Source organism: Ambystoma mexicanum, chromosome 9 (genome assembly GCF_040938575.1).
Source record: "Ambystoma mexicanum isolate Mex_15411 chromosome 9, UKY_AmexF1_1, whole genome shotgun sequence".
NCBI lineage: Eukaryota > Metazoa > Chordata > Amphibia > Caudata > Ambystomatidae > Ambystoma > Ambystoma mexicanum.
Genome location: NC_090931.1, coordinates 1,181,730,029 through 1,181,753,177, shown reverse-complemented (window position 1 = coordinate 1,181,753,177; position 23,149 = coordinate 1,181,730,029). Strand labels below are relative to the sequence as shown.

The 23,149-nt window shown below is 42.4% G+C and overlaps 1 protein-coding gene across 3 annotated transcripts in view; it reads right to left on the bottom strand.

The window, feature by feature from the left end:
- Positions 1–23,149, bottom strand: part of LRP1B (LDL receptor related protein 1B) — a 4,835,697-nt gene that overhangs the window by 143,398 nt on the left and 4,669,150 nt on the right. For all 3 annotated transcript variants that reach the window (XM_069616528.1, XM_069616527.1, XM_069616526.1), the window contains exon 85: positions 12,112–12,286. In XM_069616528.1, the coding sequence (XP_069472629.1) occupies positions 12,112–12,286 (175 nt within the window). The remainder of the gene's footprint in view (positions 1–12,111; positions 12,287–23,149) is intronic.

Here is a 23,149-nt window from a genome sequence, read left to right as displayed (position 1 = left end):
TGTGTGTTTTCACCTAATTGCCCCAGAAGCACACTCCAGATACAGAACCCCCTTTTCATCCTTCTACTTGCCCCGCACCTGAAAGAGCACGTTCGTGTGTCCACATTATCACTGAGCTACTCAACACGAGGCGCCCTTCTAAGATGGCCGCCGTCTTCAGGTCTGTTTCGAGGTGTTTACCACCAGGCTCCCAGTAGTAGCCGTGGCCCTGCTGATTGGCTGCTGCAACTACCACTACAGCCATTGGCCGCCGGCTGGCGAAGCCGGCCCTCTCACACCAAGGCCCTAGGGAACAAGGCTGGAGCCTGTTCTCTGCCTGTTACCTGCCGACTCTGCCGTCTGCCAGGCCCCCTGGACCTCCAACACATGCCAGCATAGGTAACTTGGGTCCCGCAGTCAAATATGCCGTAGAGACCTCAACCTATCAGCTTCCCACATAAACATACCTGACCTCTGCTGACTCGATCCGCTGCACAGCATTTCCACGTCCTGTTTAAAACTGCTGCCTACTACTGCAACACCTCTCTCTCATAAAAACTATTGTCAATACCTCCCGTGGCCCCGCGGCACGTCAGTCCATTGGAGCTACCCTGACCTGAGTCCTGCCATCCCCAGTCGCTCTTGGTTACCTGATTCCAGGCACCGCATAATTGCCTACCAAGAAGATTTTAGCCAAAGATACACCCACACCCTTAGCCTATTGTTGCAACGGTGAGACTGTAAATCCAGGTGCTGCCTACTTTGTGTTTCCAGTCTACTATACTGCAAAATACAGGCACTGCATTTAGTTTACTGTACTGCTAAATCTAGGTGCTGCCCTACTTGGTGTTTTCAGCCTACTATATTACCAATATAGGTGTTGCATTTTAACCTACGGTACTGCCAAATCTAGGTGCGGCTCTGCTTTGTGCTTTAGCCCAATGTATTGCTAAACATAGGTGTTGCATTCCAGCCTACTGTGCCGTCTCAAATCTAGGTGCTGCATAATACTGTTGCTACATGCTGCCTGCACATGTGTCCTCGATGGCCCGGTGTTGTGCCTTATGGTCATTAATAGACCAATATTTGATATTCTATATTTGATGATATTGGATATTTGATGTGTTATGCCTTATGGTCATTAATAGACCAATACTTGATTGACTTGTGTTGTGCCTTATGGTCATTAATAGACCAATATTTGATATTTTATATTTGATGATATTGGATATTTGATGTGTTATGCCTTACGGTCATTAATAGACCAATACTTGATTGACTTGTGTTGTGCCTTATGGTCATTAATAGACCAATACTTGATTGACTTGTGTTGTGCCTTATGGTCATTAATAGACCAATATTTGATTGACTCGTGTTGTGCCTTAGGGTCACTAATAGACCACATTTGATTGATGTATGTTGCGCCTTATGGTAGCCTTCAGACCACACTTGATTGTATCATGCCTGATGTTCCACAGACTACACCGGACTGATCTGTGTTGTGCCTTACGGTCACCTACTGGCCACACCTGATTATATTACGCCATCTGGTCACCTACAGACCACATTTGTTTGATTTGTGTTGCGCCTTGGTCACCTATGGTCGCTATTAGACCACACTTGCAACCTCTGCTTCCTAGCAACACTACCCACATCATGTATTGGTGCCTATCTACTCTCATCCACCTACTGTACATCTACACCAGACGTTGGACTAGTCAACCTAATCCATATCCTAATCAAGACACTTACACCTGCACACACATGATAACCACCACCCTCACTTCGTGGCCTAGCACCATGACACCTGCTAACCCGTATCTGGATGATCCAGAACTCTGGATCCGCCACTTTGCTACTAGACCAGCTCCTAACCAACCTTGTACTACTGCTATTAGAAACTCGAGATTGAATTCTAGAACTAGCCTACCGACCCTCCTATGCTCCCACCACCCTAGCATTTCTATTAGAAACATTAGATTGAACTCTAGAACTAGCCTACCTACCTTTCCACGCTCCTTCCACCCGAGCATCTTAACCAGAAACCTTAAATTAAGAGCCCACAGCATGAAACATCCGCATACTCACCACAACCGTGCCAATTCAACCACTGACTCAGTCAAGTCAGCCCATACCCATTTGCACGGCCTACCTATACCACTGGAAAAATCCCCCCAAAAAGACAAACTCATTAAAGCAGCCTTGGTGAATGCTAGGTCTCTTCCTGCCCATGCTCTCGACATCGCTGACTTTATATCTCACGAAAAGCTCGATCTCCTTGCAGTCACGGAAACTTGGCTTAATGCTGCCTCCGGTCCATCTCTGGCCCTTGCTATACCTAATGATTATGCTATTATTAGATGAGACAGAAACACCACTCAAACGAAGGGAGGTGGACTCGCCATCATATTCAGAAATACTCTTGACATTAAAGTCATCGAGAACGCTCAAATCCCCTCTGCTGAATCCTTATCTATTAAGCTACCCCTATCACCTAACCACACGGCTACTATGCACCTTATTTACCGACCACCAGGTCCCATCTCCTCCTTTATAGAGGAGATTGCATGACTCATAACCACAGATACCAAACCCAACTCCCAAACTATCTTATTTGGGGACTTTAATCTTGGATTTAACGACCTTAAGAACACTAACGCCCATGACCTAGCCAACACCTTATCGGACTTGGGCCACACGCACATTATTCACGAGCCTACCCATATCAAAAGCAGAACACTGGACTGGCTCACTCACCTCAATTGCTCTAGTGACCTCCTATCCAATGACCCATGCATTTGGTCGGATCATCACAAAATAACCTTCTCTATCAAAGCCAACACACCCCACCTGGCGCCTATCATCGCCCCAGCCACTAGCACGAGAAATAAGAAAGCTATTACACCTGACAAACTTTTACCCATACTACTCCCCATCCTGAAAAATATCGACTCAGAGGCTGACCCCACAGTCTTAGTGGATATCTACAACCAGGCTATACTCAAAGCATTGAACACCATTGCCCCCCTAAAATTGCGGAAACCCAAACCACAGCGTCACCTTAACTCTTGGTTTACGCCGCAGTTAAGAGAATTACGCAAAACTAAGAGAACCGCAGAGGCACATTGGAAAAAACACCCCACAGCATCCAATAAGACTGAGCTAACCCTAGCCTCCTTTAGATACAAACAAGCCATCTTTCTTGCTAAAAAAGACACATATAACAAAAGGATTACACAAGCGGAATCCAACACAAAGGAACTTTTTAAGATTTTGAAAGAACTAGAATCCCCCACTGTCCCCATAGACAAATGTGTTACAGATGCACTATGGTGTAGCAATATTCAGAAGGCTCTATTAGACAAAATAGCTTGCCTACAATCTAAAATCAAGGCAAAAAAATCTCTGCTACTAGCTGACCCGGACTACAAACAATTACCTAACAAATCACCTACTTTTAAGTCAACCTGTAAACCTTTCAGCTTCTCACCCCTACCAATCTGGGAAGTTGAAAACATTATCAGGAAACTTAAACCTTCAAAGTGCCAAGGTGATGCCTGGTCATCCCACTCCTTAAAAAACCTACTCTCGATCCAGTCAACCCATCTAACTATAGACCGATAGCAACTGTACCTTTCTTATTAAAAAATACTAGTAAGAGCTGCCTATTTACAAATACAGGCCTACTTAGAATCAAACAATCTCCTTGGACTTAGGCAGTCAGGTTTCCGACCAAGACATGGTACGGAAACTGCACTAATAGATCTCACTACCCAGATCCAAATCCTGAAAGACAATGGCAAACTTGCACTCCTCTTATTGCTTGACCTGTCAGCAGCTTTTGACTTGGTCAACCATCAAACACTCTGTCACCATTTGAAAACCGCAGCACACTTCTCAGACACTGCCACGGCTTGGATCAGCTCCTTCTTGGCGAATAGAACCATGAGGGTCTTCTCTCCCACTGATTTAGCTGAACCCTCACCAGTACCCTGTGGAGTACCGCAAGGCTCTTGCGTGTCCCTGACACTCTATAATGTATTCACAAAGCCCCTCTTTGATATCCTTGACTATCTGGGTGTCACGTATACCAATTACGCGGACGACACCCAGATACTCATTCCTATCTCGGGGTACTATGAAACAGACAGCAAAACCCTGAATGAAATCTACTCAGTAATTCGAGCATGGATGGCACATCATGGACATTGTCTCAATGACGAAAAAACCGAGTTGATCATCCTTGGCACTCACGCCAAACTCAAAAATCTCAATCCCGCATTTAAATCCTTCACCATAGACGGCAATCTCATCCCCGTGTCAAATAACACCAAAACACTTGGTGTCTACATCGATGCCACATTATCCCTTTCCAAACAAACTAACGCAGTAGCATCATCAGCCGCTTACACCTGTAAGATGATCACTGCATGTAGACCGTTCATCTCCTCACCCAATTGCATTACTCTTGCTAGAGCATTAGTCCTATCCAAGATAGACTATTGTAATGCCCTTTACTTTGGCACTAGCTATAAAAATATCAATAAACTGCAAGTAATTCAAAATAATTGCCATCAGGGCTGCCCTCAACATCCCAAAAAAGATGCACATCTCGGAGACCAGACGCAAACTACGTTGGCTCCCAGTCAAGCACAGAATATCCCTTAAAACTCTGGCCCTTACACATAAAGCCAGGGCCAACCTTGCACCAGCCTACCTCACCAACCAACTTACACCTCACACTTCTTCAAGACCACTTAGAGCAGCACAAGCTAACACTATGTCCATACCGAGATTTAAACTTCATAACTCGGGTGGTGCTAGCTTCCCCGTACAAGCCTCTAAATTATGGAACACAATCCCTGCGCCTTTGCGTGCAGAACCTTCATTGAACCTATTTAAACACAACACGAAGTGTTGGCTTCTCAACATGGGCGCTATGACATCCTAACCGCCTGATCCTACCATGATTGACTGTCACTGGCACATTTTGTAATTAATGTACTTATACGAGACTATGTATAAGTGCATTTGCTTGACTAAGTTTGTACCCACCTGTTTCTGCAATGTAACGTAACCCATATTGACTGCTTTCAATTGTAACTGTAACCAGATCTAACTTATGCACCCGTATGCCCCAGGGCCTGGCTGCACTTTATAAATAAAATAAATACAAATACATAAAGTATCCCTTACGTCAAAGCAAATTATTTAAATCCTGAAAAATCATTTGATTTCATGTAGGGAGTAAGATCTCATCATAGCCCTACTTGCAACCCTGAGATAGGAAGTGAAAGGACAGGCCTATAGTTTTGCCATCCCTTCCTCACTAAGCCTAGATAAAAAATCAACAAGACCCTTACTGAGGTTTTTCATGGAACCTGTGGCAGAAAAGCACATGCATTTGTCTGTTATGTTAAGAGTAGCATTCTCAGAGGTAGAAAAGTTTCAGTTCCATTGTCTGTAACTAGAGACCCCTCTTTTGCAATTCACTGTTATCAGTTAAACAAAATGCATGGGGGATGCTAAGGGCACTAAACACAGAACACATAATTATATTGAAAAACCCTTAGCTAATCAGCATTGAAAGAAACAGAAGGTGCAGTTTTGTAGTAATATATATAGCGCTTTATAATATTTGTAGCGCCTTGGAGTGTGTAGCGCTTCACTGAATATGATGGCATTTTATGCCAGCAATATTGTGGCACCCACATATAGCCAGTTTTATATTGCCAGTATAACATGTGAGTATGTGGCTGGAGGCAGGCAAGGTACAGAATTTATAATATAGTAAAAAAAAATAAAAAAAATCTATGTGAAGCTGCAAAGTTTAAAAGTCCACCAATTCTTTTTTTCTCTTCTTTGGAATACCTCGTGCATAGGAGACTACATTATTTAAATAACTGACTGAATTCATTAACAATTACTAATCACTAGTGCTAACTCATTAACATTATAATGTAATCTCTGTGTGTAAAATGAGGTGAAAATACATATTCTGAAATTCGTTTTTCAAACGTGCACTGGAGTTTTTTTGTTTTTCTTCCTTCTTTTTCTGTGTTTGCAGCAAGCAGAGAGCCTCCATACCAGGGAATGATATTAGATACAGTTGCTTCCTGGGTAAGGAGCCTATTGTACAAAAGTGAAGGGTGATGCTGCCTTTGAACTTGAATGGAGCAAAGTGTCTGCAGATTTATTACGTAGGTAAAATGGGAAGGTGCAGAGCTCTGCTGGGGGAAGACTGTCAGAGGGAGAGATAGTTCATGTTTGCTGGGCTTGGAAGACAGATGATCTTGGTGTCACTAGCAATGGCTTGGAAGTTTCACTGTGCATCTCAGGCACCAAGATTACAGAGGCAATTCACGCTGACTGGTCCTGTTCTTCTAAGACGGAAGGTCGTGTGGGAGAGAGCTACACATCTTCGGTAAGCAGACAGTTAAGTGAGGTCACTGTGTGCTTTCGTACAAATGAGCAATAGCCATCTAAAAATGTCATTTAGGCAGAGTAGCCAAAAGAAATCCCCTGCATTTAATTTGTCATGTTATAATGTTATGAAGTGAATTTTGCTCTGTCTCTGCAATGTTTATTTTCTTGTTTTCGTTACAGATAACAATGCAATGTACATGGTAAAATGTTTATTTTGAATTGCCCCTGTTTATAATACAAACAATATAAAAGCAGAGGTTGTGTAGAAGATTAATTGTGTTTAGGTAGTACATTTGTCATTTTACCCATGTAGATAGAATAACAAACAGAATAAGCTGTTATAAAATAAGTGTGTGTGTGTGTGTTCCCCTTTGCATGTTGTTTGGGGAATTCTAATATATATATATATATATATATATATATATATATATATATATATATATATATATATATATATATATATATATATATACATATATATATTGCTGGAGGTTCATGAGCCAGCAATGTATATGGGCATAGATCACTGGTGTAGATAAACCTGTGATACTGGCCACAGGCTGTAGGGGCACTCTATGTAAAGTGTTTGGTGTCCCTGGATGTAGGCCCAAGGCTCTCTATAGATCACTAGGAGTATTATAATAGTAAGGAAGGTTTGTGTATGATGGGGTTATAATGCAGGGAAGGAAAATTATTCTCACCACTAAATGATCTACCACCAGTAGTGCAAATGACTAGATTCGCCAACATAATATAACAAGGTATGGTCACTAGAACGATATGAGGCTAAACCCAATCTAAATGCAAGGATAAGTTATTACCAAACTACCACTCTTCTTTTGGCGGTAAGAAAATACAGACAGACCCCAAAATTACACAAAATATCCAACAGTTTCCTAGAGTTACCTATCCTTCAGCAAACAAACAACACATTTCCTTCACTGTGCTGTGCTGCTGAAACATCTGACTTTTTTGAAAGTTACAAATGTGTTCTTCACCCCCATGGAGTGTTCTCTTGGGTCCATCCCCCAGGCCCTTTACAGCTCCTGTGCTAACCTACAATACTAGTAGGAAGTGCTCTGTAAAAAGTGACGGATTGCAGCAGTAAAACACTGATTCAATATTTGCATAACCACAATACTTTGCAAGCAAAACATGTTTAAAGCCTTCCAGTGATTGCATGGGCAGTTTAAGAAAAATACATGAATCTGCATGTATGCAATTATTTTGTAGTGCAGACAAGATTGTTAGCAACATACCCCAGCATAATATTATTGGGTAGGATTATAGTGCTCAGTGAAACAATTTTTTTTAATAGCAGAGAGTTTCCATATAATTTGTTAAGGTCCATGCCAAAGGGATCTCTGAAAAAATTGGAAAGGATGCAGATTGTGCAAAATGTATTCTAGCTGTCTGAATATCTGTTGCTCTAATACAATGTATACGTAATTCCAGGCATAGTCCTTGCCCATTGGCCCTTACAGGCCAGGTAAATGATATTGCAATGTTGTTCTCCACTTATAGGCTAATGTTTGCAGTAGGAGACTTTCAGTTTCACATTTGCTTACTCAAAATCCCTAGATGGCAAATTAATATTAGATTTTAATAATACATTAACTTGCACGGGTACCATTCCAAAGCATTTGTGTGGCAAAAGTACACATAAGAACCATGGGTGAGGTTACACATCCAAGTAGCATGCTTACATAATAGTTAGTATCTGTTGTTTGAGCTCAAAGTTGGGTTATGTCGTGTGGATGATGCTTTTACTAAGGCACCATGAGTAACACAAATCCTGGTGCTTACATGTTTTTCATATTGCAAAAAACATAAAACATGTCGATGTAGGTACACATCTGGTAACCTTTCACAGAGCCAACATAGGCAGAGGGAAGGTTGTCCAGTAATATCTAAATATGGACTGGGACAGCCGTTACAATAGGTAGAAAGTACACGTGTGTTAGAGTCAAGTATAGGAGTCATGGGTGAGGATGGAAGGTTATTTCATTGATGCAGGTGGGCATATCTGAGTTAGATCTTCTGTTCATGGAGCCACTTTTTCATATCCGTTTTGACCTCCTGAGGGTACATTCTATTTTAGAGCTTTTACGCATTTATAGTAGTGTAATGTAAATAGGCAAGACCAAAATATCAAGCCTAGTTCATATAATTTAGTTTTATTAGGAGAGAATGCAAATGCAGCTAACTGCTGTGGCTTGTGCCTTTTTACTTCAGGAGAAGATGGGAACTGTCTGTGTGCGCTGTTAACCTTCTTCTGAGCGAGACACAGAAGTAAGCTGGGCAACCACAAATGCGCACAGCTTAGAGGGAACATTGTTCCTCACTTCACCATATGGCATCATGACACTATAGGAAGATATAATGAACATATTTTCAGAATCAAGACACTCAATGGGTGAATTCAAAAATTACATTTTATGAGATGATCCTATAGTTTCAAGGCAAGAGGCAAAGAGTTCTAGAGTTTTGCATAAACATAAATACCCTACCACCAAAGCTGTCTCTGTTGATATTTGGGACCACCAATTTAGCCTGACTTCTCAATATGAGCAATTATCCAGATAGTTAAACAATGAATGAGAATGTAGATAACAGTTTGTAACACAGATTTGGCTTTAAACACGAACAAATTCCAATCCAAACTGGCAGTCAGTACAACAACACAGGGCCAGTAGAAATGTGTTCAAAGTTTAAAACAGCATTCTGCTTATGTTGTAATCTGGAGAGCTGTTACCCTGACAGCCCTAAATAAGGACTATTATTATAGAACAAAAGTAGCACCTTATGGACAAAAGAGAGAAAGAGAAACATATGTACATATGTTTCAGTTCACTAGGTTGAAAGAAACCTGCTAAACGACCTGAGGTATTTGTGATCCCTCAGACAGAAATGTGTCCATGATATCAATCCGATTAGCTACTACGATAAATGGAATCAAAAATGTTGAATGATAAAAGTGCCAGAAAATTGAATTCAGTTTTGTAGGAAATAATTTTTAGGAAGTTTGCATCCATCCCAGTCTAAGCTGCAGATAGCTTGTCTTTAAAAGTAAATCCTGTGTGCCTCACTACAGGTTTGGCATGTGGAAAAAGTGATGGTAATTCCATTAATGCCACTTTTCCTGCACCAGCAAACTACCATTTCTGGCAGATTTACGGCAGGCAGAATTACAGCGTGGTGAATCTGACAATGTTCAGACGAAAAAGTAGAGAATTCACCTCCAGCTTGTTGCTGGTTGTACATTTTCCATTTTATCTCCAAAAATCAGTGCAGTAATTCCGCTGGCGGTGAATCCACAAACAATCTCCATGGAATCCTATGGACTCCAACAATGGGGAATTACCACCACTTGTAATCCCATAGTAATTCCACGGAACAAAGTGGTGGTAACAGTAAAGGAGTTTTGTGATGTTGTTGCAAGGTTTACCTCTGCAATGCAGCCAAACTCATAATGAGGCCCCATGTTTTCTATATTCTGGTAGTTTGAGCAGAATGTGAGTGTCATCAGCATTACACCTTAACAGGAATCCAGCCTGTCTGATCATTTTAGCTAATGAATGTATAACCAAGTTAAATAATAAAGGTGCCAGAGAAGACTTATGTGGCACCCCACTTTTATTTGTTTTTACTCAGACTTAGAGTGACTGATCTGAACAGATTGCAATCTACCCATTATTAAGGATACCAGGCAATCCAGCATTGGATCTCAATCTTGTAAGCAAAACGTTGTGGTCGGCGGTGGCTAATGTCAAGAAAGGTCCAAAAGGTGGAGTGCAGAATCTCTGCCCCTTCTATTTCTTCTTTAAGCTGATGAGTGTGGTAGTAGTTATCATGTCTGTAATCCCTCCAGGACTAAATCCCAATTGTATCGCAGTTTGCCACTCGGATCACACACAAAGCTATATCCAGAACAGTAATGGAGATCTTGACGGGTTGCTCCTGTTCACAGAAATATTTCTAATTTATTATTTTGTCTGCAGCCACTTTGTGATGTGGACGGGCTGGTGAGCCCACTGATTCAGAACAGACTCTACAATTTTGCGAACTTCAAAAGACAACCATTATGTTGCAGGACTGATAGACTGCAGGTGCGTGGAGCCTGCACAGTTCAATGTGCTTTGAACAATGTGCATTTCGAGTTTGCTTCCATGCATGCATTGCATCATCTCTAAATTGACCTTGACGAAGGCGGCCTTATACAGTGGGAACAGCTAATGGCAAAAATAATAAAAGCAATGACAGCATGTATGTATCTGTCTTCTAACTACAGAACTCTGCGCTCGTGTTCTTCATGTATTCGAGTGTGTGTTTATGTCCCGAAGTGGTGATGCTGCATGGGCTTCATGTCTAACGCTTTAATGTCATGGTATCTCTAACGACATCAGCAACATGGATTCAGGTTGTCCATATAGGTCTCTCTGACCATGGCCTGAGGCTCTTCACCCACACAGGGATAGATCAGTACTGCACCTGGTCTGTATGGCTGGCTGAGGGGGTACCTCTCAAATGTATTTGTCAATCATGGGTCAGTTGGGAATTTGTCTGAAATAGAATGGATGATAGCAGTGTTTCGTTGCCTTCTTTCTTGTCATGAATTTAGTAAGAAGAGGGTGTGGCAGGATCCCGAACCCCTCTTCAATAGTGTTTCCAACCCTGTCATAGTAGTTGCTGTTAGGTGTTAGACAGTATTGTATTGTCCATAAAAAACAGAATATTACCATCTCTCTATTTTTTGTGAACATAAAAGGATCTTATTCTCCATTGTGAAATTAGAGAAGATGTTTCTTTACTAAGCTTGTTTGCATTTGACATATAATACCCAAATAATTATTTAAATTGAAATAATGAATTAGCAAATTATTTCTACTGCTGGTATAATGTTTACCAGCCGATATTTTCAAAATTCCCCAATCTAGGTCTTTTTCTCTCAGTTGTATCCATATTGACAAAACAGGACCCGCTTGTGGAAAACGTTCTGGATAACGGTAATGAACATGGACACATCTGAATCTGACAAGCAGCAATCTCATGCACATAGTTGTATTATATTTCAAATCTCTACTTGAAATCCTCTCCTAGCAGAGCCATGGTCTATGCACCTGAATGCTGATCTGCCATTACAGGAAGACAACATAATACTGGTGGGCATTTATCAGGCCATCCGTGTAGAAACGCTGGCATCTCGCAGGGCTTTTTAGTTATGTACCTACCTTCTTTATGTGTGTTCTTTTGTCACTCTTTTCACCTTTCTTAGCCTCACCCTCTTCGTTTAAACCCCCCAGGACCCCCGAACATCCCACATGTGTATTTGCATGTTTCCCATTGTGGTCTTTTCAAAGGAGAGTACACAAATGAGAGATTTGTGAGGGGGAAGGAGAGAGGCAAAATGGTTTACTTTAGATAAATCTGTACAACTCCTCCTTCGCCAAAAGTATGCAATACTTACCTGATATATCAAATGCTGAAAGTCTACTCAGCTTTCCGCTTTGTTGCACCTGACCCTTTCTTTCTCTGTGCTGACAAATGGAAATGAAATTCAAATGGCCCCAAGAAGTAGAGCAAAAGGCCATATTTAGGCAAGAAACAGGTACTTTCAAAATGTTCTGATTGCCCACTAAGAGCTTAAAAACTGAACATCACCGGAAATAGCATTTTGTTTTTGTTACAATGGAATTCTCCACTTACTTGCAGGCTATTGCATTAGTGACTGTGTTGATAATGCAGATTCCACCATTGCATCTTGTGCACTTGTCCACTTCACATTTCAATCCCTCATATCTCAGAGGACAAACACATACTGCGTTCCCATCATCTGAAATCTTGCAGGACTCTGAATTTACGCAGTAATGATGACAAATATCTGAAATAAACATAAAAAGAAAAAAAGCAGTTCGGAAACAGATTACAAATATTAATTAATAAAGTTGAAAACAAGTGGAGCCCTTAAGATGTAAACAGCATTTATTTTTAATTCATTACAATATCATGAATTCACCATTCGTTTCCAATTTAAAAAAAAAAAACACATTTTGTAACATTGGTACACAACTTTTTAGAATTGTGAATGAATGAGAAGTGATGAATATTAAAACATTTTTCAAATATATTTGGGTGTGTTTGCTACAGAAGACATACTCTAGCCATAAGATATATTACATGGCCTGCAGTAGCGGCCATGTGGTTATGGTTAAGTTCCTAAACCCATAGGAAGAGCACTTTTTGGGTGGCTTATAACTTTGCTCCCCCTAGACATATCCACACCAAACTTTGCAAAAAACAGTATATGGCCCACTCTGAATTTCTTTGCAAAGTTTGGTGATGTTTTGTCAAGGGGGTCAAAGTTATAGGGGGGTCCCAACATTTCTTTTTTCCCATAGACATAATGGGAAAAAACTTTGCTCATGCCTACAGCCCAAACCGCTGGATGGATTTTCACCAAATATGTGGCAGGAGTGGCGGCTTTGTCCCGAAAGCGTGCTTTTGTTAATTGGGTATAAATACGTCCAGTCATTTTTTAAAAAATGACCAAAATGTAAGGCAAAAAACATAGTAATATCTATGTCCTGTCTGCAGACTCACTTCCCTGTTCGTTTGCAGACTGGCCTCTGATTAGCCTGAAAATTCACAAACTTTTGCGTGGTCCGTGGACATCGGGACGCGGCCGGCGATTGGGTGGTGAGAAATATGTTGGTTTCCCTGAAAAGCCCGTCGTCTTAGATTCGCTGACTTTGCATACAGCGCAGTGAAAACATATTAAAAAAAGCAACATTGCACTTGACAAACTCAACAAACAATCTCAGGGGAGGTGGGGGGGGGGATGAGGATGGGATGGGATATGGCCATAAATTGCCAAAAAACAGGTTGTTTCACCCACTGACAGTCCGCGAACACTCCAGATGTCCTGGGGCAGTCCTGTGGTGTTCGTGGACACTTCAGATGTCCTAGGACATCTGTACCTATTTCTGCATTACAGGGTTGGGGAAAGGCAGTTTTTGGATGGCTTATAAGTTTTGCGCCACTCAATGAAAATGCATGTCATTATGTAATTTTATTCTAGACCTAATTCTGAATGGTTTTGCAAAGTCTTGTGGGATTCTGTCAAGAGGGGGCAAAATTAGAGGAGGGGTCCCAAAATATTGTAAATGCACATAAAGGTGGTGTCATTTGACAAATCTGCACAACATTTGGCAAAACGATTTTGGATCTAGATATAAATGGTTTTCTAAAGTTTGGCGGGATTTTCTCAAGAGGGGCGAAATTAGAGGGGTTCTCAACCTTTTTAGATGGCTTATAGCTTTGTTGCTATTTGACCAATGTGGACACAAGTTTTGAGAAAGATTATATACCCAACCTTCAATGTTTGTGTAATGACTAAATGTATTTTGTCAAGTGGGGGCTAAGTTGTATGACTATTGTATGTACATACATTTTGACACTTTTTAAAAAATAAAACATGGGTGGATTTCGAGCAAACTCGTGAGTAGCATTGGCAAGGACATTAAAGCATGGTTTTGCAAATGTGCCCATGTTTTATTTTTTGACAACTGTCATAATGTAGGTACACAAAATAGTTATATACCTTTGGTGACTGTGGCCATGACACGGACAATCTGGCTACTGGCCATGACCGCTAGGGACGAAAAATGGTGTTAAAGTGGCCATGTCTACCTGGGACCGGCTATGTGGTAAAGTTATTCAAAGGTAGGATAGGTTTGAAAGGGAAAAAAAGTGCTTGTGGTAATATGTTCATAGAGTTTTGCAGGCTTCCATGACAAGGGAAGAGGGGCTGTGTATGGAGCCCCGCATTCTCTTTCCATGTTGGCTGTCTTGGAAAAGGATTTTCCTTCCTACAGAGGAAGGATAATCATTCCTTCTTACAGCAGGACGCCACAGGCGTCCCGCTATAGGAAGACAAATCTATGTTTTAGCAGCCCGGGTTCCTGCTTTGGGAACCAGGGGTGCTAATGGCCTTTATCCCCCATTGCAGGGGCTGCAATGGACGATAATGGTCCGTAGCCCTGCTTATTTATTTATTTCTGTATTTATTTATTTATTTGTTTATTTATAATGCACCAAAGCTTGCAGACATCAGGCTGTGTGGTTACAGTATTTGTTGAGGAAGACGAGGTGGAGGAAGACAGCTTACTACTTGCTCAGAAAGGAACAACCTTTCTGAGAACATTGCGGTCATTGGATTTGGTGTGGCAGTACATGGAGGTGGTCCCGCAGGAGTACTGTCCAGGTAGCCTGCAACTGAGTGCAAAATTGCACTCAGTGTATTTTACTTTGGTAGCTTTAGCCTTTGGTACACTACCAACAGTAGCAAATAACCGGCACATCCATGATTCGATCTTGGTGCTAGAAGTAGGCACTTCCTCTATCTCATCTTCTTGGTCCTCTTCATTGTCTTTGAAACTACTGCACTTTTTTTGTTGGGAAGGTCCTCCAGCTGGTGGTGGCTCTTGGCGAGGAGGGATGGCAATAACTGATGCCATTTTTAAGATAAATGGCAGTGTTGATCAAATTCTTCCAAGTATGTACTGTGTACTAGATTGGTAATGGATAATGAGTACGAAAAGGTGTAGGAGGTGTGCAAGGGAAATTTTGAAGTTGAAAGTTCCTAGATCAGCAGAAAATGCAGTTCCAAACTGTCTTTGAAGCATGGATCTGATCACGATGTGCAGACACCTTTGCGAACACGTCACCATGCCGCGCACAAGCGTATGGTTACGTGGCACTGTCCAGAAGGTCTGTGATGAAGTCAGATGTTCCCGGACATCTATGGATGCAAAATTATTTCATAAAGTTGCAAAAAGTGTATAGACGTGTTAAAAATGATGCTATAAGGTGGGAAATGGCAGAGTTTTAACGTGAAACTTTGTAAATTGGACACAAATATTGCTTATTGGGTAACTACTATAATAGTAAGTTGTAGGAAAATAGCAAAACAAAAGATGTGATGGCTGGAAGGTTTAGAATACATTTTAACCTCTAGCATTGCTCTGGGCAACCCCCCAGACCATTGTTCTTCGCCTGCCAAGCCATTACAGAAGACCATATGCAAATCAGACCTGGTCCCACTCCAAAAGGGATAGTCCAGCCCAAACTGCTTAGTCACATCCCTTCTGCACATGACCACAAGCATCCCCAGACAAAATAGCATGCACTGGTAAAAACCTATGAAATTCACGTAAAAAATCTTTGTTAAAGGGATGTTATGGTCAAGTTGCACTAATAAAAACCTATGAAATTCAATGAAAAAACTTAGTCAAGGGGAGGTGATGGTTGGTTTGCCCTAATAAGAACCTATGAAATTCAATGGAAAAACATTGTTACCGGGACGTTATGGTTACAGGTAAAACCAAAAAAGGGGTTTGCATACTCAACTGGGTTTCCAGCAGGTTATTTAATCTGTCTGGCTTTCACTGTGATTTGAAAAGATCGTCTGCATTTACAAAAAAACTCAGCCCCAGCTACACAGCCTTTAATATAGATGGTAATTTAATCAAGGTGGTTACTGAGGTAAAAACACTAGGTTTCTACCTTGATTTCACTCTATCTCTCAAAAAACAAGTCAACTCCCTGGCCTCATCTACAGCTTACACCTGCAAATTAATCAGGGCCTGTAGACGCTACCTCTCCAAAACTAACTGCATCACTCTAGCCAACGCCTTAATAATGTCTAAATTAGATTATTGCAATGCCCTATATGCAGGTGCTAATAAAACCATCATAAATAAAATGCAAATATTACAGAACAATGCTCTTAGAGCAGCGTTGGATACCCAGAAGAGATCATATATCAAATATCAGGAAAGAGCACCACTGGCTAAAAATAAGTGACAGAATTCACCTCAAGACGCTTTCTATCACCTACAAAGGACTGAACAATACCGCGCCGGCATATATCTCGGCCAGACTGACCAGAAAATCCTCTAGTCACCACACCAGAACCTCCAACCATCTTCTGCTAGAAACCCTCAGATTCAGACTCACAAAACAAAATCGGGCGGTGTGAGCTTCCCTGTTAGAGCTGCCCGTGCCTGGAACGCACTCCCTTCTGCTCTAAGAGATGATCAGCCCTATGCTAGATTCAGATCCAAAGTGAAAAGTTGGCTCTGGACCACCGACAACCACCAAACTGCCCCCCTGTACTAGACACTGGATTTATGTATGTAAATACCTTTTGAAACCTGTACTACCTTGAAACCTGTACTTAAACTAGTGGAAGTGATGTACTGACAACTCGTATATTTGTACTGTAAATACTGTAATAACATGTAATGCATTCACTGTATGTATCTAAGCTTAAGTATTCTTGTTACCGCTGCGCCCGGCTACCCCAGGGTTTTGAGCGCATTATCAAATAATAAACTAAACTAAACTAAACTAAACTAAACAAAGCTTCGGATGAAGAGCACGTTTATGCTCGAAACATGTGTCAGGCTGAACCATCTTCAAAATAAATCAAAATGCATCTGAAGCATATTTGAATTCAAACAATTGGGGCTGTGTTACTGGACTATTCTTATAGTATTATACCACTGTGGGGGATATATAATATACCCTATAAAACCAGCAACCTGCAGCCTAGTTCATCATTCAATTACACTGCTAAGCGCTGTGGACTTGTTTGACTGTTTTGCCTTTGGATTGCTGTAAATATTTCAATGCTTACCACCTCATCTGAGATTCGAAACCTCCTTCTGGTCCTTCCGTAAAGTCCTCAAAACCTGGCACTTCTCACAATATGTATAACCTCCACCTAGTAATGTACATCCCACAACCCAGAGCCTGATTGTATTCATCTTGTAACTGTAATAGGTTAAATCTAACTACCTGTACTGTAACCAGCACCTAGATGCCCTCAGGTGTGGTGTGCTCTATAAGTGTGAACATAAATAAATAAATACATAAACAAATAACATAAGCAAGATAAACAATGTGTGGCCTGGCTACAATGTGGCAAATAAAACATATATTTCACACGTTTTAATTAAGTTATGTCTGCCAGTATTATTTCAGTGTTCCTCATGTTTGATAATGGATGCCAACCATTCGAAGCTGAAACATCCACAATTACCATTGTCAATGTCCTGTCTTCTCACGCATTAGAGTTTCTAAACAGTGGTGTGCAATACCTGTTTGTGAGAGGTTTTACTGAGGGGTTGTTTCTATCATTGTAGCTGTGATTGACTTGCTAAACCTGGGCTCAAAGTTGGCAATTGTCTATCATGAATCTTAAATCAGTAGTCAGATCTTTGATTTTCAGGTTAAGCATCTTCAAGTACTTGAGCTCCCATGTTCTCCTGTGTTTGGTATCCTTTCAGTATCACCTCAGACAGATCCTGTAGTGTTTTCCCATCTTTGTGAATTTGTGACTGATTGGTGCTTCTTTTTTGTTGTTTGAGATGGTATTGCTATGAAGGTTTAGTCTTTTACAAAGCTCCTGTAATGCCTCAACTAGGTACATGCATATTTTGAATTGGATGATGTGCATAACATTGTTCCAGTTCCAGCATAGAGACAGGCACCATCCAGGTTGTCCATGATGCCCTCCAAATAATGAATACATGCGGCCCATGCCTCCTTGAACTCTCGGTTGTATTGCACAATGTCTACCACTGCATCCTTGTCTCCCAACTCACTGACAGGTTGTGATTCACTGGTCTTAGTTGGATTAACTCCTAACTCTCAGGCTGACACCAGACTTCCCAGATGAACACGTGGATTTCTAACTGACTCCCACACTACTGCAAAGTCCCACAAGGCTCCATTCTCTCACCAATCCTCTTTAACCTACACAGAGTCTCCGGCACCCTCCTCAAGGATTCCAATATAGCCATCCACCAACACACTGGTGATACTCAGTTTTACATGAGAAGAAATAGCCAACAGGACATCAGATGTCTCCGCAATTAGCTAGTCATCATTCAGTCTTGGAATCTGACTGGAATTTGACTGACAACCTTAAACTGAACTCCTCCAAATCCAAATTCTTCCTCATGGCCACCTGATAACTTGTCTATCAATAGCGTACAAATAGAGTAATTTGATTTTCTTTTCTTGGATTCATCAAAATTCTTTGATTTTTTGACCTCATCATTGACAACAGACTGTCCCTGCAGAAACACATAATCAAGAATACTGAGATGGCCTGGCTCCAAATATCTACCCTTCATAAAATCAATCCCTTCAACCCATTGCAGGACTTGCAGAGAGTAGATCAGAGCATTGTGGCCTTGCACATCGATGTGTGAGACACCCTCCTGATATGGCTCCCAGCCAGGCACTTGACTCCACTAAAAGCACCCCACCATGTTGCAACATGCCTAATTGCGGGTTCACAGAAATTTAACTCTGATCTACATGAACTATACTGACTTCATCTCCTGGTCAGGATACTGCTCAACACTGCAAGTATCATAAACACAGCTGTCATGAGTAGCCCACCAGCGTACCTGACAGCTAAGCTAAACATATCTAGTGGTAATCGCTCCTAGTGCAGCAATTGAACAACCATTAGAAATCCCAGCTGTTCACAAAGAGAGGACCGACAAACAATCCTCATTTTTTCACATACCCACCCCCTGGAACTCAATTCCGTTATCAGCTCAGAATTACCCCATAATTCTCAAATTCTGCAAATCAGGTAAAACAGCTTTTTAGCAATACCTGATGATGGCTTAATCCTGATTGATGAACAGACTGAGGACAGACCGCAACTGCCTTTCCTGCACTCATGTTAAAAAACACCATTCCAAACACTAGCTTCTCACATCCAGTACAGCACTGCACCAGTTTCGAGCTAGATGCTCATTTTAAACAAGAAAATCATAATATAGTTATGGTTGTATGTGCCTTGTATCTATAATATTTGATTCTGTATGGTTGTTTTGGCTGATTCTGTGCAGACGTGTTGACAAATCGAGCAGGCATACTATTTTGGTCAGAGACAATGCTATCTTTCTAAGACATTTGTATGCAATTACGGAATTTCTCTGGAAATATTTCTAAGCTCATCATGTCTGCTAAATATTGGTTCTGGTCCATTAACAATCCTATTCCGATGTGTCACTGTTGGATGGTAGGCGAAAAACCAAGGGTATTTGTTTTGTGTTTCTTCTGGCTCTGTTTTGTAGCAGACTGTTTTTGTGTATTTTCTAATTGCCTGTCATTGTTTTCTGTCTGTGTGCACTTTTTCTAGAACATTCTATGTAGTGTGGCAAGTTGATTGTCCCTGTTTGAACATATATGTTGGTACTGGATGACTTGGCTGCAGATAACAGACAGTTTTATTTTGTTTTTGTGTGGGTTGTATCAAAACGTGTAGCACCTCTCACCATCACCACTACTCAGAACCTATAATGAGCGTGGACAGGTATTATCCACAATGGCAAGCTTGCCCCTCGAAGTTCACATGTTTGGTACCCATCATCACGCATGAGGAACATTGAGATAAAAGCAGCTATTGCACCATTAACAAATAAGTAACCTTTAATGTATTTGCACTTTCCCTAAACTCATTTATCAGCACTACTACTCATATGATTTTTTTTTTCAGTGAATTATGCTGTCGGATTTATGGGTCTTCAGTTAAAATATGAAATGGCCACTCCCATACCTTAATCTCATGCATAATTTTCCTGCAGGCAATGATGTTTAATCTGAACATTCCTGTGCATTCTCTATGAGAAATAACATTCCACAATCTGCTCCTTTTCCAGTAATTTCACTCTGCACCATCTGACAAAGAAATCAATGAATCAATGGCGCGCTATTGTGAGTGACTTTGCTGGTAAAATGTACTGAATTGTGCTAAGTGCTCAAGCCACTCCCACTCATCCCAGCATTCCATTTCTACTAGCGTGATCACGCCATTGCACGCGCGCTATTGTGAGAAGGCCTCTTGTGTGAAGGGCTGTTGAGGCTGTGCTCCTGGCTTTATCCTGCAGATTGCAAAAGCAGACTTTGCGGGTATGATTTCCACTCAGCTACAACAATTGGACTTGATTACATGTCTGTGGAGATAGAAACAGATTTTTTCTCTGTCTTTTGTTGTTTGTTTTTGCTGTTTAGGTAAAACGTACTGAATTCTGCTAAGTGCTCAAGCCACTCCCATTCATCCCAGCATTCCATTTCTACTAGCGGGATTGCGCCATTGCGCGTGCACTATTTTGAGGAGCCCTGTTGTTTTAAGGGCTGCAGAGGCTGTTTAGGGCTGTGGTGGGCAAGGTGAGCATGACGCTATGTTGAATTTGGCTGAAACCAACACCGTTTTATAATCTGATCATATTACGTGCTGAACGTGTTTGTTGTCAGGATGCAAACGCGTTACTGTCTGCAATTGTTTGACCACGCAGTTTCATTTTGCTGTGTCTAGTTGCTGCTTTCGGTCTTTCTAAACACTAGTGCTTGCATGTCACAAGCACATAAATATAATTCATACACTTTAAAGACCAATATGCCATCGAAATTAGATTTGTTCAATGTCTAAAATGCACGCCGCTTAAGGAGAAACACACTTGTTGTAGGTTGAGAAGTCTGGCGCCTGCAGCCCTGATTAAGGCGTGCTCGGACATACGCTCTTTTTATCTGGCGGGTACAAGCAATGCAGTTTTGAATGAGGTGGATGAGAACATTGTAGCTTCTACAGACACAAACGCCCACTCACAGGACTGTACACATATAACCAAAACGGACAACACGAAGGTGTCGGTGCCCGCTACGCTTATGTTGGAAACATATGGCAGTATTCAAACTCATTATCGGAAAAAGTTGCGCCGGCAGTAAGTTTAGTTCAGGCCCTGGCATACTGCCGTTGAAAAGAGCAATCATTATTCCGGTTACAGATGACCTGGTTGTGATTGACTCTCCGGTAACAAATAAAAGTGCTATTTTGACAGCTGATTGTGATCAATGCAGTCCTGTAAAAGTTTTAGCAGCTGCTAACATTAACCATACGCCAGTGAAGGAGAGAACTGTTAAAGAATGAACTGTCGATTTGAACTCTTCGCACTACTCCACACTCTCACAATCACCAACCATGTTCCCGGCTACTGTTCCTATCCCTTCACTTTTGTCAATCATGTTCTCTGACCAATCGCCATAGAGAAGATCTATCAAGAACAGATCTCTTGCTGCCACTCCATTAGTTGATTCGATATTGCAGCCGGCTTTAATGGCCATGAACCTAGCGCTCACCACAATGCTTCAAATTTATGGATGCAAAGTTGCAGTCACAGGCAGCTACACTTCACACTACGACCCTGGCGGTAAGCGCCCGTCATTAACGCCATGGCGTAATGAGCGTTTACGCCGTGGGACGATGGCGTAAAGAGCGCCACATCACGACCCATCGCGCACGAGCATTACGCCATGGCGGTAATGCTAATAACGCCATGGCGGAAAAGGCCCCTACCGCCATCGCTAAGCGAGCAAGGTGCCCATCCGCCAGCGTAAGTAGCGACCACCGTAATTTACGGCCACCGTAATTTACGGCCAGCGTAAATTACGGCCACCGTAATCTACGGTGGCCGTAAAAGGCCAAACCGGAAATAGCGTCATCGCGCCGGAACGGGAAGCAGCCCGTCGGCCATCTTTAAAAACACAATCCATCGCCATCCTACCAAACAACACCAGACCCAACCCTGACACCTGTCCCGACAAAACACCCACCCACCCAAGTTCCCGAAAATGCCGAAATGCGTGAAAAAGGCCTGTGACCGCCAGCGCCAGGAGCGATTCAGCCGGGAGGAACTCTGCATGCTAGCAGAGACCCTGCAGGACAACGCAGGTGTTGTTTTCTCCCCTGAAATGAGCCGGACAGCAATTGGGAAGAAGAAGGCCATCTGGGCCCTGGTGGCTGAGCGCGTCAGCGCGGTGGGGACCGTACCCCGCACCCCACAGCAGTGCCGGAAACGCTGGGATGACCTGCGCATACGGGTCAGAGCCGTCATCTCGGCAAACCGCAACCTTTCCCAGGGAACCGGTGGAGGGTCAGAATCCCCCCTGAAACTCCAACCGTGGGAGGAGATCTGTGCTGCCACCATCGGCATGGAATCCATCGAAGGCGTTGGAGGGATGGAAAGGGGAGCCCCGACATCAGGCGATGAAGGTAGGTGCCTCATACAAGACATGCCATAGACACAGCAGTCCAATCATGTGTAGCACAAGGTTGCCCTAGAGTGTAAATGCAACACAAATCAATACTGCCCATAGCCACATGCGAGCACCACCCTGCATACACTGCTGGCACCCGCATACCTGCATCCACATGCCACACCAAAAGGAGACAACCTGCATGGCACTGCCTGAAATCTGCCTCATCCACTGGCCAAAATAATGTCAACCATTGTCATTCAAAAGTCCGTATACCCATCAATAACGCCCTCCCACCTTTGCTCCACCACAGGCACAGAATCACACCCAGAGGACCAGGAGACCCCTGCGCCGAAGAGGGCGAAGTCCACCAACAACCTCCCTGCACCCTCAACCTCAGCTGCAGTGAGGCAGACCCCACGACAAGCAGGTCCCACTGCAGGCATACCGGAGGTCCCACCGGCAAGCACCCCTGTTGGCAGCAGGCCAGCAGCTGCTGCTCCACCTCCACCGACATTGCCTGCCACAGAAGGCAGGGGGTCAGCGGCCAGCAGCAACATCGGGGAGACAGCTGCAACAGCTGCATGTTCTGACTCGGACATGGAGCAGGAGGTCAGAAACC